This window comes from Hippocampus guttulatus, chromosome 3, assembly GCF_054856545.1.
Source record: "Hippocampus guttulatus isolate MCC_2025c chromosome 3, RoL_Hgut_1.0, whole genome shotgun sequence".
Taxonomy (NCBI): Eukaryota; Metazoa; Chordata; class Actinopteri; order Syngnathiformes; family Syngnathidae; genus Hippocampus; species Hippocampus guttulatus.
This window is the reverse complement of record NC_141263.1, coordinates 21,053,369-21,069,666: the sequence shown is the minus strand read 5'-3', so window position 1 is coordinate 21,069,666 and position 16,298 is coordinate 21,053,369. Positions and strand designations below refer to the sequence as shown.

At 41.9% G+C, this 16,298-nt stretch overlaps 1 protein-coding gene across 1 annotated transcript in view; it reads right to left on the bottom strand.

Annotated features, from left to right (window-relative positions):
* LOC147207838 (uncharacterized) overlaps positions 1-16,298 on the bottom strand; it is an 85,972-nt gene that overhangs the window by 38,137 nt on the left and 31,537 nt on the right. The window contains exon 3 of the mRNA XM_086107379.1: positions 6,385-6,546. Within this exon, the coding sequence (XP_085963505.1) occupies positions 6,385-6,546 (162 nt within the window). The remainder of the gene's footprint in view (positions 1-6,384; positions 6,547-16,298) is intronic.

Genomic DNA, 16,298 nt, shown 5'->3' with positions numbered 1-16,298 from the left:
AGCGCGACGTCCCAATATGTAAAACATAGCGAGCCAACATTTTGGGCCCAACCTCGCAAAACGCAAGCCCAAGCATAGGCGAATATAGTCGTGACACACACGAGAGAGGCTGCCGTGCGTGGCAGGAAAGTAGGTCGGCCATTTAGAAATGATGCAATTTCTCATTTGTTGATCAATGCCCCTTCATTTTATTTTATTTTACTTTCTTCAGATCCTTGCGGTAGTTTAGTGTCAATCAATAAGCGTCTCTCCTGTGGGTTGACATGTCTAAATTGATTTCTAATTAATTTCCACACTGGAAAAAATGAGAGTCATTTCATTAGCACTACTGTTGGAAAAATAGGAAGTGATGACCCGGTGCAACAATGGGGGCGGCTACTGTAGAGAGAGGCCAAAAAATTGTATTGTAAAGTGCACATACTATGGCAGTGTGACTTTTTAATTGCTTCTATCCACACAGCTGGGTCTCGGGTCTCTGGAGCGCCTGCCTACCTATCAAGTGTGAATTCACATAAAGTAGATTTTTATTTTTTTTTTCAATGATCAGCCTTGCTTGCGACTGTCAGACTACTTGGAACCATAATCAAAAATGACTGCAAGCGTGTGGTGCAGAATGCTCAATGAGATCACAAACATTTACTTAGAGAAATCTCTGGCAGGGGCAAACATCTCTGTTGACAAATTCATGATAAGTAAAACATTAAAGAAGAATGAATGTCATTGGAGGATGCCACAGATGAAGCCACTGCTGTTCCCCAAAAATATTGCTACGGGTTTCATGTGTGCAAAAAGAACACCTGGATGTTCCATTTTGCTACTGGCAAACTATTTTGTGGCCAGATGGCACCAAAGTTAAGCTGTTTGGACGGAACATTCAACACTACGCATGTAGAGACAGGAAGGCACAGCCTCCCCAAAAAAAATAAACAAAACAAAACTCAAAACCAACTATCAAGTATGGTGGAGGGTGCATCAGTTTGGGACAATTTGCTTCCGCAGGGCCTGGACAAATCGTTATCATCAATGGAAAAGAAATTCACGTTTAGCTCACCATTTTTGCAGTGGAACGTAAGACCTTCTGTCTACCAATTTAAGATTAGTAAAAAAGGACATCAGTAATTTTAATGTACTTTTTTTTCACTTGTTGATTGTTTAAGATAAGATATCCTTTATTTGTCCCACACTGGGGAAATTTACACCTTTTGTAGCAAGCCAGTCAGAGTCCTCCCCTCATACCTGATCGAGAGGGTGTGGAATCAGAATCAGAATCATCTTTATTGGCCAAGTATGTAGAACACACAAGGAATTTGTCTCCGGTATAACACGCTGCATTAGTATCATCGTAAACAACAAATCATTGAACCATTTTAGAGTAACCAGTAGCAGTATTTGTAGTACAAGAAGAGTGACTATGTCAGTGACTGTTTAAGGAGTTAATGGCTAGAGGGAAGAAGCTGTTTAAGTGTCTACTGGATTTGGTACTGATGAATGACCTCCAGAGAGCTAGTCACACCACACATTCCAGGAATATTGTTGATCTGAAATGTCTTTGTCAAGAATAGTCCCAAATTCCTTCTGTCCATAAGCAGAGGCGTATTTGTATGAGACAGGGGAGCACTTCCAAAATCATTTGCTCTCTGCAACACTGTTCCGAAATGTTGACATGTGAAGTCTTCTTACCATTTTGACCATGTCAAACATTTTATGAAGACAATTGGAATCAGTTTGAATGTAATGTTCAATATGCCGTCACACCGCAAACTATTCTTCTACTTAATGTAATTAATTAGAGAGCATTTATTGTGTGAAACAAAACAAAGAGCGGCCGGATGAGAGACTTTGTGTTTCCATCTCGCAGGATTTAGAGTGCATCTTTTTTATCGCTCAGCTCAGGGACATCCGAATGAAAGAGAATGTCTAACATTTTGTTTCTCTCGTATCGCCAAACGAGGTTACAAAATACCGCAGGCAAACTCCTAGAAACGGCTTTTGGAATGGCAGAGTGCAAATCTCAGGAAAAGAATACCGACATTCAATTTCCGATAGCAATTGTCCTCATGAGAGTTACGGGGGGAGCTGGAACTTGTCCCATTTGACTTTGAATGAGAGGTGAGAGAAACCCTGGTTGGGTTGCCAGTCAATCATAGGGCGCCTAAAGACAAACAATAGGAATTTAACAAAAACTGATTCAGAAAAGCAGTTTTGATTCAAAAGATGCAAGTGATGCAACTGAACCCTAACGCTTCTTCTCGTTTCCCTTTCAAGAGATTGGTACTAGATTCGAGTGTCCTGTCTCCTCATTGGGTCTTTATTATGAATGTCTAATTGATAACTTTGACAAATGGCAATTAGCCAATACGTGACTTTTGTTTTGCAATAACATTCAATGATCACATAAAAAAACTAAACAAAAAAAAGGTCTATTTCTTTACATTCACTTTTTTGTTGTTGTTTTGGACGGTGCTATTTTTTTTTTAAATGTAACAAAAACACTGTGGTAGTTGTTTTATGTTTTATTTACACCTGCAGTGTAAATCAGGCAAAAGATCATCCGTTTTATGACTGGGTTCCTGAGCGCGAGCTCACCCAAAAAAATCTCCGGTGCAGACAGGTATGTATATCGTAGGCTAAAATTAGCTAAACTGTGAAACATCTCAAGGGACATGGGTGTGCAACATCTGTCGTTTCTCGTGATGGAAGGCGAGGCGTACGGAGCAAGCGAGCGCTCGGCATGTCAGCGACGCACCGAGGCATGATGAACCAAATACATCATACCTTGAGCGATGTAACTACTCATGTGACATCTGTTCCGGCACGCACAGTTGACTGCGAGCCGTATATTCTGCTCAGAACGGGCTCTCGCTGTAATGTTTGCACAGCGCCATTCTCTTCGATTACGTCAATTATTCAGCTACTTTTGTTAGCGTCAAATGCTAACCAGGGCAGTCAGAGCGCGGACCTCAAGGAAGTTCTCTGTATTTGACGCAGGCATTCTCAATTAGTTTTTGGCTATGATCCAGTGTTTCCCAACTGTTTCTACACGCTGCACCTTCAGAAAAAATTGAATGTGGTTTGTTTATCTGCCTCAGAATTCGGAGGTTCTGGTTTTGAATCGCCATCCTGTGTGGAGTTTGCATGTTCTCCCTGTGCCAGGTTGCCTACCCCGGCTTCCTGACACATTCCAAAAAAATGCATGTTAGGTTCATTGATGTCTCGAAATTATACAAAGGTATGAATGTGAGGGAAAATATCCACAGTTCCATACAGTACATTCGAGTGCAGTGGTTCTTAATCTTGTTAGAGGTACCGAACCCAATCAGTTCATATGCACGTTCACCGAACCCTTCATTCATGAAAAATAAAAATTAGATTTTTTACACATTCAAGACATGAAAAACACATTTATTAAAAACATAAAGAGTAAATAAAATTAAATGGCCTCAGTATAGTTTTTTTTAAATTGTATGACATACTATCATGACAGTCACACGGTGACTCGTGAGCGAAATAAATTTCCCACAGCACTGATTGGACAAGCAATTTAATGTGACCATCTGCAGCCAGTGATGGCCAAGCGGGCGTGTCATAACGAATTGACATCTTGAGTCGGCGGTGTCTTAACCTCCATGGCAGAGGCTTCGTCAAACCCCTGAGACCGATTCACCGAGCCCCTGGGGTTCGTTCGAACCCAGGTTAAGAACCACTGTTCTAGGGGAACTTTAAATTCCCATTCTGTATGGGACAAATAAGAACTGATTAAATTGGGGGGGGAGGGTCAGTTCATGTTTGATTAGGATGACAAATCAGACAAAACCATCATCCTGGGACAAGAGAAACCAATGGCAGTCTGATAAAGCACAGTTAACCTTGGGTGAAGGTAGTGGGGCGTGACTTATACATGTACAGGAGAGAAGGCAAGACAAATATTCTGTAAACAACCACTGAATAAGCTGCTTGGCTGCATGGTTGTTCTTCCTTCTTGTAAGAATATTAAATCATCTTTAATCTTATCCATGGGCCTCATTTATCAAGCGTACATACACTCAAAAGTGTGTGTAAAGCCTGCGTACAAACATTCCCAGGCCAAGTAAGGGATTTATCTATTTGGACTTGTGTGTGAGGACATTTATGCACTGCTCTGACCATCCGTACACACAAAACCTTGTGGTATAGCAGTGAACAGTATTATTGAAGTTTTTTGAACCATAACAGAATGGTTGTATGTCTATATGGGGTCTGTGATTGACTGGCGACCAGTCCAGGATGTAGCCCGCCCAAAGTCAGCTGGGACAGGCTCGTGCTCAGCCAGAAAAATGCATGCATGGATGTTTGAGCATTTCCCAACAACGTAAACCTTAATTTGAAGGATTTAGGTGAAATTTCATCCAAAAAAAAGATTTTTCAAGAAAAAATGTGTTTTATTCTTAAAATAAGGATTTTATCGGAACAAAATGTAATATTCCTGGAAATAGCACGGGAATAATTACGGGATGTTGTCAAGCCAGAATACCAAATAAATGCTAAACGCCGTGCAAGAAATGTCCACACAAAAAACAAACAAAATAAAACCATGCAAATATTTGCTGATAAATCAAATTCTGCAGACAAACCCCGAGAAATGAAAATGTGACCTCCTTGGCTGAGGTAATGAAACCATCCCTTTGCAGTTTTGAACAAAGGCTGCTTTTAACACCGACTGTAATCACTTTTAAGGGGGCGCCCGCTGGGTCGAAACCAATAAGCCTATTCAATCTGCACCGCCTTTATTCGAGCACACACAGTCACCATTTTTTTTCTTTTTTCTTTCCCGGCGATGACTAACACGCGGCTCACAATCACACCGACGGTGCCCTATTGACTCTGACCTTCGCACAAATATTGATCAGCCATCAGTTAGGGAAGGACTCTGCTCAGTGGCATTCCGTGAAGGTTAAATGTACATTTGATTTATTGGGATGTACCACTGAAGGGGAAGAGGGGTAGCGCACTGATCAATCTCTGCGCCTCACGCAAATAGGCTATAAATTACAGCGGCGAACCTGCCACATGCTAAGGTAACGTGAGGCCACCGGCTGCACGGCTGTTTTGGTCTCAAATGGGCTGCGCTCGGCATCTTTTACGGGGGAGCGCATGTTGGAACCTAATGTGGGGGAGGGGGGGGGGGGCTCTTGCAACAATGTGGCGAAATGAACAGACAGCTTGAGAAAGAAAATGAATTATGTGAATATCACCTCCACCGCCGTGAAATGCCTCTCACGTTTCATAAATGATGATAATAGTAGTTATAACTAAGAAATGCACTCGTCCAAGAAATTGTGTGATCAGACAGTGATCAGTCTTACCGAGTCAAAACATAAAACTAACAACGGCGGTTGGGTCCAGAGTCACATGATTTGACCTGAGTCAGACTTAGCCCATATATAGTTTTCAGGCCTGCACACCCTGCACGACTTAAAGCAAAATACATCAAATGAAAGGATTTAAAAATGTCACACTTTGTGTAGGTACTGATTTGACTTTTGCTACAGCAACTTGCAACTTGCTCATAATTTGAAGGATACCACTGAGTTATGTTTTACACATATGTGACTTACTCCCAACTCTGAACACAACTTTTAAAATAAACCTGCGAACCGATACCATTCAGATATGTTCCAATTTCAATTTAGTACACAGTGCCATCAATTTTCATCAATCTCATTCATTGCATTTGAATAAATGAAGATTAAATTGAAGGGTGGATGAAATGAATGCAGTTATCTGTGGAGTTTTGGAGAACACGTTCGGATTACAGAGGAAACAACAGACATGTCCTGTAAGCTAACTTCACAGAAAATAGTTTGACTTTTATTCAGTCTCTATGGCTAGAGACTATATTTTTTATGCGAACAAAACACAAGCCAAAATTGTATTGTCTGGTTTTGAAAACACACAAATTAGATTTGAGAGAAAACAACATTGTCTTTGATGTTTCCAAAAAAAACATTCATGAAGGTCATTCATTCATGGATTTAATTGGAAATTCAATCAGAGAAGCAATTTTACTAATATTAGCTATGACACTTTTGGATGGCTGGATGGATGGATGGCAGACTGGCTGGCTGGCTGGACAGATGGAGAAAGATAAAAATATGAATCTTAACAAATGTAAGAGCAATGCATGTTTCTCAGCCTGTGCAGAAAAATCACTCAATTGATTGTATGCGGCCACATTTAGCTGACAAATTTAATTTCATTCAGGCTTTTAGATGAAAGATACGCAAGACATGGTTTCCAGGATGCCAAAGGGCTTTAGAGGAGTAATTACATAGGTGGAACAGATAAGTCAGGGGATCGTCTGATTGGATCAGGAAGGAGAACTGCCAGCGCAGGAAAGACACTCACCACCATCTTATTTTTGGACACCCAGCAGTCGGCGGGGAAGTCCTGCAGCATGGGCACCAGGAACTGCAGGCAGCCGTCCCAGTGGCAAAGAAGCAGCATCATACCAATAAGGTTGACGATCCGTACCATGGCGCTGGCCAGGTCGTAGGTCATGTGGAAGATCTGCAAGAAGGAAAGCAGGATACGGGTGGTTATAGAATTCCCAGAATCTCACTGGATTGCAAAGCATCCAGCATTCCAGTACGTTGAGGGGGGTGAATCTTTGAGAATATCGGGTCCTGGCTTTGGCTTTGGCAATGGCGAGGCACAGATGCCAAATTCTTAGATGACGCATCATTCTTTGGTCTTTTGAATGACAGCAACAGGATTAAATGTACACCCTTCGGCTCGTGTCACCAGCTGGAATGTCTGAATGAATTCGAGGCATCTACATGTCATCATAAGTGGAGCAACACAAAAGCGACATCATCCGACATTAGCGTAAATCACCAGTCAGACACAAACAATTTAGTGCCGCACAACACCTAATCATTGGCAACAAACCTCATGTGGTTCCAAAAACATTAAATAGTCTTGGATATTAGCAGAAAAAAATACATCTGGCCAACTTGTTTAGCTTGCTGATGATATTTCGCAAACTGGAATTTGACTCAGCACCTCATCATCGAATGATCGAAAAAGAGGAGAGCAGTATTAAAGGAGCAATATTGTTCCTTTAAAGATGGCTAGTTCTTTACTAATACAGACATTGAAAAGCAAGGGGCCTGTTCGCGTGTAGCTAGCCTCATTATTTAAGTAACGGTGACTCATGTTCGTAGAATAAAATGTTTTGAGCTAACAATGGCATTCCACTGCAAAGCTTTAGTCAGAGCTGGAATTAATCTGCGCTTCAGAAATTCTTCCATTTCGACAGACGTGGGCAGCACATAATATAAGATGTAATGATGTTTCGGATCTCATCAGACAAAATAGAAAACGCATATTTATAAACACAGATATTTGTAAAAACACATCGGCGAACAAGCTAACAACAGCATAAGCACAGTAGGTAACCTTTGAGGAGACAAAGGTGCACCTGATGATTTCTGGCTGATGCAAATTATTCTGCGCACAAATGCATGGCTTTATCTATTTTTAATTTGATTTTTGTGTCACTTCCGCAGTTGTGTCACCACAATTACTTTTCGAAAGACATAAAATACAGTAAACAAACAACCAAACAAAGAACAAACCATGAAATATAGAATTAATTGAGTAACATGAAATAATTAGATCTCTATTCTGTACGTCACTGACTAGCCAGCCCGCATTTGTAAGATGTGAAATAGTGAAAGATTTATGACCCTGCGCTATACTGCCGAGCAAAGCCAAAGCCTTTTACACTGGCAAGAGTTGAGCAGGTGCATGCAGATGTGAGTAGAGTCCTCGGGGAGACGCTCCCCTGTTTTCCCAACTGGGACTTTGCTGAATCACCGCTATCATCAGCCACTCAGCCAAATACAATAATGGCAAGCCGGGGCGGCGGTAACGGGGCTCCTGGGCCGAGAGTGTTTCACAGGCAGGGTTTGTTAATCCTAATGATAAATATACTCACAAGGCACTGCAGGACTTGTGGGCGGGTGTAGATTTTAATGGCCGTGGCCATTCAAAAGGCTCTTAATCCCACAGAAGAGCAAAGCTAACTGCTCTACACCTGATTAAAATCCACTCAGGGCCTTTTAAGGGCTTGCGACTCAGACCACATAGTTCATCTTTCTTGTGAGGAAGAAATGATGACATCAACCCTTTCACCTGTTTTTTTTTTTTGTCCCATAAATAGATAAATACCAACTTTGTCAACCTGCCACTGTTCAGTTCAACATATTGTGTCCGGTCATGCAAAATAAAAAGCATTCAACTTGATTTATATTTACATTTATGTATATAATTTTTGTCTTCTACTTTCTCCCTTTCATAATTTTGCTGCTGTAAATTGGGAATTTTTCCATTGTTCGGCAAGTTCAGGTTTTCTTGTCTTATCTTATTTCTTAATGAAATGTTCCAAATTGCAAGACATTTTCCAATAAATGAAAAATTCTCATAGATACAAAAGAATATCATTCTATCCGTTTTCTCTGGCCTTTGTCCTCACAAGGGTCACGCTGGAGCCTAAGACAGCTAATTTTGGAACAACAAGTGGACTATTGCTTACGCAGTTGAACACGGAAATAGAGCAGCAGCAAGAGAGTTCAATGTTAACGAGTCAATGTTATAACTTGCTGTTGGTTGAGTGAACTGTGTCCCTGCTTCATTAAATAAGTTTGACTGACATCTGCTCGTTCTGTTGGAATTTCCTTGAGCGTACCTCCATCTAGTGGATGCATTGTAGATTGCGTCTTATAAGATAAGATAAGATATCCTTTATTTGTCCCGCAATGGGGAAATTACAATCAGAATTCAGAAAGGAAAAACGCTGGGTAGGGAGAGGGAAAAAAAACCACGCTCGAACTATCCTCTTCCGAGGATAATTTAAGTCCAGGATAAAAAAGACCCTAGCACATGAATAAGCATTAGACAGTTACAACAAGTCACAAGACATAACATGTATAAGGGGGGGATGAATGGGAAGGGGGGTAGGGGGGGTAGGGTAGGGTAACCGCGACGCGGCTGACGATGACCAGCCGCACGGTCACCGTTGCGCTCCGCATCATCGAACCACGTCACGGGGCAAAAAGAATCTGAGCGATGAAGACGGTGATAACAAGGATGTGTATGCGCGTGTGGTTGTCCAGTTGTGTATGTGTATGCGTGTACAGGTCACAGCTGCTTCGTCGAGGTCTGCTCATCATGAAGACAGTCCCGGCTTATCAGTCCATGGCCGAGAAGGAGGGGGGTTGGTGGTGGAGGCCCTAGACTCCATGCGTATTTCCATCCAGGGGAAAGGCCAGATAGCGTTGTTTGTTTTGGAGAGACGGCCGCCAACAATTCCAGACAGCCTTGAGTCCTTGGTCTGTATCTCTCACTGGCGCCGATCAGCCAATCCTCAATTCCTTTTCGAAGCGAAAATTCCAACGTCTCCATGGTATTATCGATCGCGCGGAGTCGCTCCAAACCGCAACAATATTGCGGTTGAGCTCAGTCACCGCTTGAGTCTGGGTGTTGGACATTCGCGCCAAGCCATCCAGAGTGACCGGCAGCTTCTTCACTTCCAATAGAGCTGCTTCCGTCGGTTGAATTTTGCGATAGAACAGCAAGCTGCCAACACCAAACAGCAGCATACCTGTTATCAAAAGGCCAATAATGTAGATGTCTTCCACGTCCTCCACGGACAGTACTGTCAGGCACACCGGTCTCCACTTTCTCCATGGATCCAGGGCGTATCCGGCAGTAAGTGTCCCCGGAGGGCAAGCAGGCTCCCCACTGCCCGCTCTTTCCGTCGAAAATTTTTTGTCAATTATATCGAGAGACCAGCCAACTAATTCCATGGTTAGTTCTTCGGATGAAAACACGGTAGGAGGCTAGGGAAAAAAGTTGGACAAAAAGACAGCACAAGAAGACTAAGTGGCGAGCAGGGGAAAAAAAAGGTGGGGGGGGCAGGGAGCAGAGCAGAAGCGTCCGCCTTCGTCGAGAGCCAAGCATATAATATGAAATGTATGAAAAAAATTTACAAAATAGAACATTCATTGAAGGTGCGCCTCATAATCCAGTGCACCTTTTAGTGTGGAAAATACGGTACATGATGGCCATGTGAAGCATATTAAGTTTATGAGTCAAAACAATATTTCTCAAGGCTTTGTGTTGGCGTCACAACCAGACTCAGACAGACAGTTATACAGTATATCCGTAATCTCGGAAACCTCGAGGTTGGAAGCAAATTAAAATGAAAAAGAAAATGAACGCAGTGAGTCAAATCGTGACTCTATCGTTATTTGTTGCTGATGTCGCTTATCTGTATTAAAATGGTCACATGCAAAACAAAGAGTATTACATTTTTAGTATTATAAGACTGCTCTCAAACGTGAGTAATATTTTTGTACCTGTGTAACTGTCGCAAATGTCAAAAAGTAACTTGAAACTACTTTTTCAGTTCATAAAACGAAATGGAATAGTGTCATTTCATGTGGGTACGATATTTTCACCGTACGGACAAGGCATCAGCGTCGAATTTTGTTTTAAATCATAGTTTGACAATATATGATTCAATATTCGTGTGTTACCTTTGATGTCGCCTGTAATGAATTTAAATGATGTTCATTGGAACTCTGGGGTGGAAATCAAGCATCTAATTGAATAAAGTGCTGCTGTTTACTCCCTTGCTTGTTGATGCCATTCCTGTGCGTGTTGATTCGCTTGCGTGTTAAGAGCAAAGCTGCCAGTGTTGCGCTTCGGTCGGGCCGATGCGAGAGGAGCCGCCGCGGCACCTTCAAATCACATCATTGTAACTCCATCATGGAGGAAGGAGCGCCTGGGAAAGTGTGCCAGGGTGCGAATCAAGCGTCGGGCAGCTTTTCTTAAGAGTGGATGACAGACCCAAACAACACGGTGCTTTTTCCTGCTCATTTCCTTCCTACTGATGTTTAGCCCTTGGCGCTGTTGTTTGTTTTCCTTTTATTAAGGGAGTAATCTCCCTTTAAATGCGGTGGAGGGGGAAAAAAATCAGCTGCACGATGTTGCAGGATGTCCAATTTCCTGTCACTGCTGTCATGGCATTTCGTAACCTTAAAAGTGTTCAATTCACTCAGTGGCAGTTGAATAAATCATGAGGCACCCCTCATTTTCCCATCTGCTCCTGATAGATTTTTCATTTAAGAATCACATTTCCAGATAGGAAATGATTCCTTTTAAGGAAAATGGAAGCAAATGTCACCCGGGATTTCAGTTTCACTTTGTACTTTATTTTCTGGAATAAATATTTTTGTGATCACACTTGTCTTAGCCTGCATTTATGGAATCGCAAACATTATCCGGTTCGGTTCAGAAACTAACAAATTGGGCTCTAATTCTTTATCCTTTGAGTATTTTCCCCATATCATGCAAAAGAAGACTCGAGAATTGTTTTACATTGTGAAAAAAAAATTGCATGATGTACCTCCTTTACCTTGATTTCAATATGTCTTCTTCAAACTTTTACCCATTAACCTTGTCGTTCAAAATTATGACAATCTCCTCCTTCGGTACCCGCTGCCACAGCCTGTTTGAGTCATTAGAATCCAACAATATCTTTGCTATTGTCGACGTTTTGCCTCTGCCACACAAGAATAAAGCATCGGGAGCTGTCAGGGGGTAATGCCATGCAAATCTCCAGTTTGTAACCCCAAACTCCTCGTGGCAGCTCGGCAAGGTGATTGGCCTACCTTCCCTCTCGACCGCAATCAATTCAAATCCACCCGTGCAGGCGCAGGAACAGGACTTAAGTCCCTCATTCTTGTTCACGAGATTGGTTCTTGTTAAAGATCGTTACTGTAACACAAAGAAATGACATTGGTTCCCCCTCGTTGTTCACGCTCCAGTCACTGCTGGTGAAAAAAAAAAGTGGGATTCAAAAACCTAGCATGTACTGGAACGTGAATAAAAAATAAAAAATTCTAGGCAACGTTAAGGATGATGGATTGCTGAGCACTTTGTTGTAATTGATAGGGACGCTGACTGAGGATGGCAACATCAAGCATGCAAACAAGGAGAGCTGTGATTGATGAAGACGCAACAGTTTCTTATGAGGGTCTTTCTGCTCATTAGATGTCCGCATGAGAGCCCGCTCTAATGTCTCCCACTGTTGTCCTAAAACAAGCCAACCCACTGAAAAGCCCTTTTATAAATGCAAAGTTGTGTTTTGTGTGTGTGTGGGGGGGGGGGGGGGGGGCAGAGGGGGTTATTGATTATACAGTTATAGATTCTGAAAGCCTTCATTGTGGTCTTTAAGTTAAGGTTTGACTTGATGTGGTTTGTTGCATTTTGAATTTTAACCATGTTACTATTGTGGACTTTGTTATTAGTCAATCTCAAATTGATTACATGTTTATTTTTCGCGCAAATGTAATCAACTAAGCGTCTTTCTACTTGATACGTGTCCAAGTTTGGAGATGAAAATTAAGATTTTTACTCTCTTTGATGATGCAATGTCAATGGTTGACCAAGCATGCATTTTTGGGGGGCGGGGGGGGTTCCAAAAAAGTGAGGATTTTGGATCGATACGGACGAGGCCGGCAATATTAATTACTGTTGGTATTGCTGTACTGCTGCAGGGGGAAGTTACAAATACTTTTTGGGGGCATTAGAAATTAAGAAAGGAATGAATGGTATGACTTGTTTCATGTTGTTACTCTGTTCCATTTGTATCAGCATGGTTATTTGGAACAGAGCAAAGTTGTCGAGCTATCTTGAGCAAAACACAACACCGTATTAGCCTTGTGGGTGCACCACAATATTGTGTGTGGACGGCATATATATACTGTACGTCTTAGGGATCTACGCGAACTCAATTCTTATCATTTCAACTTCTGCATTTCAACTTCAAATTTCAGTTCGCAAGTGACGCAACAGTGACTTGCTTAGCATAAGTGACGCAACAGTTCTTTCGTTCGTCATATTCCAGAAATGCGGAAAAAAACCAAAAACAAAACAACTAAAACAACACTGCTTTAGTCAATAATTACCTCCATTTCCATCGAGCCCTGACCCAAAAGAGGTCTGAGTGCATTCTGGAGATGACTAAAGGTGCAAAACAAAATTCAATACACATGACAGGGATCTGAGGTCCCTGCGGGGTGTTTCGTCGAAAAGCCTTGGGGGGGTCGGGGGGGGGGGGGTGGCGAGAGGATACAGGGCAGCTGTCAAGTCCTCGCAAAACAGATGGAGTGAAGAGAGTGTGATTCAGGTGAGAGAATGAATGCGCCACGATGGAAGCTCGTCACACACTGTTGGGCTTGTGTGGTGCTGAGGTGCCCTACGAGCACTAATGGCGATGACAATAACAAAACAATGGCTCTCATATTGCTTCCCAAATGGCCTTTGCAATGGAACAGGATCAGCTTGTGTCTTGAGCAGTGGGGAAACCTTCCACGATAAAGGTGGAAATTCATTTTGAATGAAATCCTCAATTTAAAACAAGAAAAAAACTTTACTGTAATATACAAACCCCAGAATGCATTGATTTGTAAAGCCTTTTCAAGATATACTGTATTCACATGCATGCAAAGAGAAGATATTTCATGTCCAAAATGATGATGAGCATTTGGGGGGGGTTCTCTCATTTTGAAATTTATGCCAGCAACACATTCCAAAAAAGTTCAGCCAAGGGAAACAAGACATGCAAAGTTGGGGCACTGCCCCAAAACACCTGTTTGTAACGTTCCGCAAGTGAACAAATTAATTCAAAACAGGCAAGTGTCACGATTAGATATTAAAGGAAAATGTTCAGATGTTCACAAGCAAGAATAGAGTGAGATTCCTGAATGAAAGACCAAAATAATTTCACAAGACAACTGTAATTTCATGGGTATAACACATATTTTTTGGAAGGGCTGGGAAAAAGAGAAAATCCATCATCCAAAATCAAAGGAGGATAACATACACGAGCTGTCGTGAAATTATGAAATTTTGTCACATCATATAGATTCCAATATACTGTAATATGTAATATCGGGTTTGTGAGATCAAGTGTGATTATGAAAGATTCTTTTGTGGCTCACACCAAGAAGTGGAGACAGCGCTGACGAAGGCTCGAGTGTTGACAGCCAAAACCGAATGAAAGATCATTTCTTTCAACAAAAACATATATATTTCTGAATACAACACATTTTCATCTATTATAACTCAGTTCAAATTTTGAGCATGGATGCCCGCAGATCAGGGCAATGTATAATTGATGAGTACAGTGTGACGAGTAATGAGCTTTATCAATTAAATCAATCCGTGTGTGCCTCAGAGTTCATTTTTAATCCGCTAACGTGACGGCCGACCTTCGGGAAGGCCGGGGTTTCTATCCTGCGAAAGAACAAAAAAAATGCCTTCACCAAGATGTCATGGGCATGCTTCATGCTGGATGAAATGCATGTGGTGAATGAGAAGTGGGCCTGGGAGTGGACCACAGGGAACACCCTTCCATCATCTGTCTAAACAGGCCTGCAGGGCTCCGATCACCGCACGAAAAAAGAAAAACAAAACACTCTTCCTAGTGAGATGCGCATTTCAGTTTGAGCTGGATCACACATTTACCTGCAATGGTCTTTAAAAAAACTCAATCCACTAGGGTGGCTATTCATATACCGGGGCCCATTCACAGTGTTGGGGACCTGTCAGCGTTGCCGCCGAGGTTCATTGTGCGCCCCATAATAGCTCATTAAATCTTTTCTTGCGGCCTTTCTTATCTCTCAAAGAGCACTCCTTGACCGAGGAGACGGGTCAGTGAGTGCCAGCTGATGAGTTGATTTACCTTCTTCAAATATCTTTGCGTGGGTTTAATGAGTGAGAGGGGGTCACTGCAATTTCAGGAACCTGGGGATGGCGGGGTTGGGATGGTGGAGGGCCATGTCTGTCAAGGCGCCCACGCGTGAAAAAAAAAAAAAAATCAACAATTTTTCCTCAAATGAATTACCTCAGCTCAAATCAACAGCATGCATCAATTAATCGCCATTTGAAGAAATAAGTGCCACTTCTCAAAAATATGTCATTCCTCAATTTGTTGCAGCGTATGTCTTCCACTTGAATAAATAAATGTCTTTTCTCAAATAGACACCGTGTCTCAATTAGTGGCCAATTGCACCGCAAAAAGACATCATGCCTCAATTCGTTTTTGCTTCAGCAAATAAAGAACTCTCCTTAAACGGACACCATTCCTCAGTAAATCACCAGTAGTAGAAATAAATGCCTCTCCTCAAATAGGCACTGTGTCCAAATTAGTGGGTGGTGAAAGAAATGAATGCCTCTCATCAAATGGACACCGTACCTCAATTTGATGTCAGATGTATCGTTCACTTGAATTTTAGAAGTCTCTTCAAATTGATGCCTTTGTTGCCAGCTGAAGAAATAAATGACCTCTAATCAAAAGATTAGTCACCGGTTAAGTCATTATTGCCCCTCCTCAAAAAGACGCTATGCCTCAATTTGCTACAAGGTGCATTGTTTGTTTGAATAAAAAAGCAGCTCTCCTACAGTAAACACCATATACATTTCGTCACCACTTGTGCAAACAAATCTCTTCCCAAATAGACACCATACCTCAATGACTCACTTGGTGTGTCACCCACTTCATCAGACAAGTTTTTCTCCTCGAGTACCTGCCATGTACCAATCAGTATAACATAAACGCCTCCCTTCAAATAGAGGCTGCACCTAAATTAGTCGCCCGATGCGCCACACCTCTCATCAAATAGTTATCGTGCTTCACTTAGAGTACTGCTGAGCCCAATCTTTTGATAATTTCTCTTGTCATTTTCGGGCCCAAAAATAGTCAACACAAACATTGTACAAATAGAGCCCTGCCCTCAAATAGACACCTCCTTTCAATAAATATATGCCGCCCTATTCTTTAAACATCATTAGAACAAAAACATTTTTCTGTTGTTTATTTTTTAATATAGCCGGGCACTTTAAGTCACACCATTAATGTCCTTGTGTTTCAAAGACTATACTCGACTAGACTCCTCGCAGTAAAAGCTGCCCCGTTTTTGCACGTTCCTGTCAACAACATTTCCCTAAAACATTTACGAGCTTTGCCAGTCAAACGTTTCTGTGGAGGAAGGCATCAGCCGTGGCGAGAGGTCGCCCTCGGAGCTCAGTCATTAGCATGCTGCCCGGAATCTGATTTTAACAGCATGACTAATCACATCCAAGTCACTGGTTCATCAACAGGAGACAACTCCGATGAGGAGAATATCCGGTCACAGTCTTATTTTTATCCGGGAGACAAGTGACAAGAGGAAGCTGACAAAAGAGAA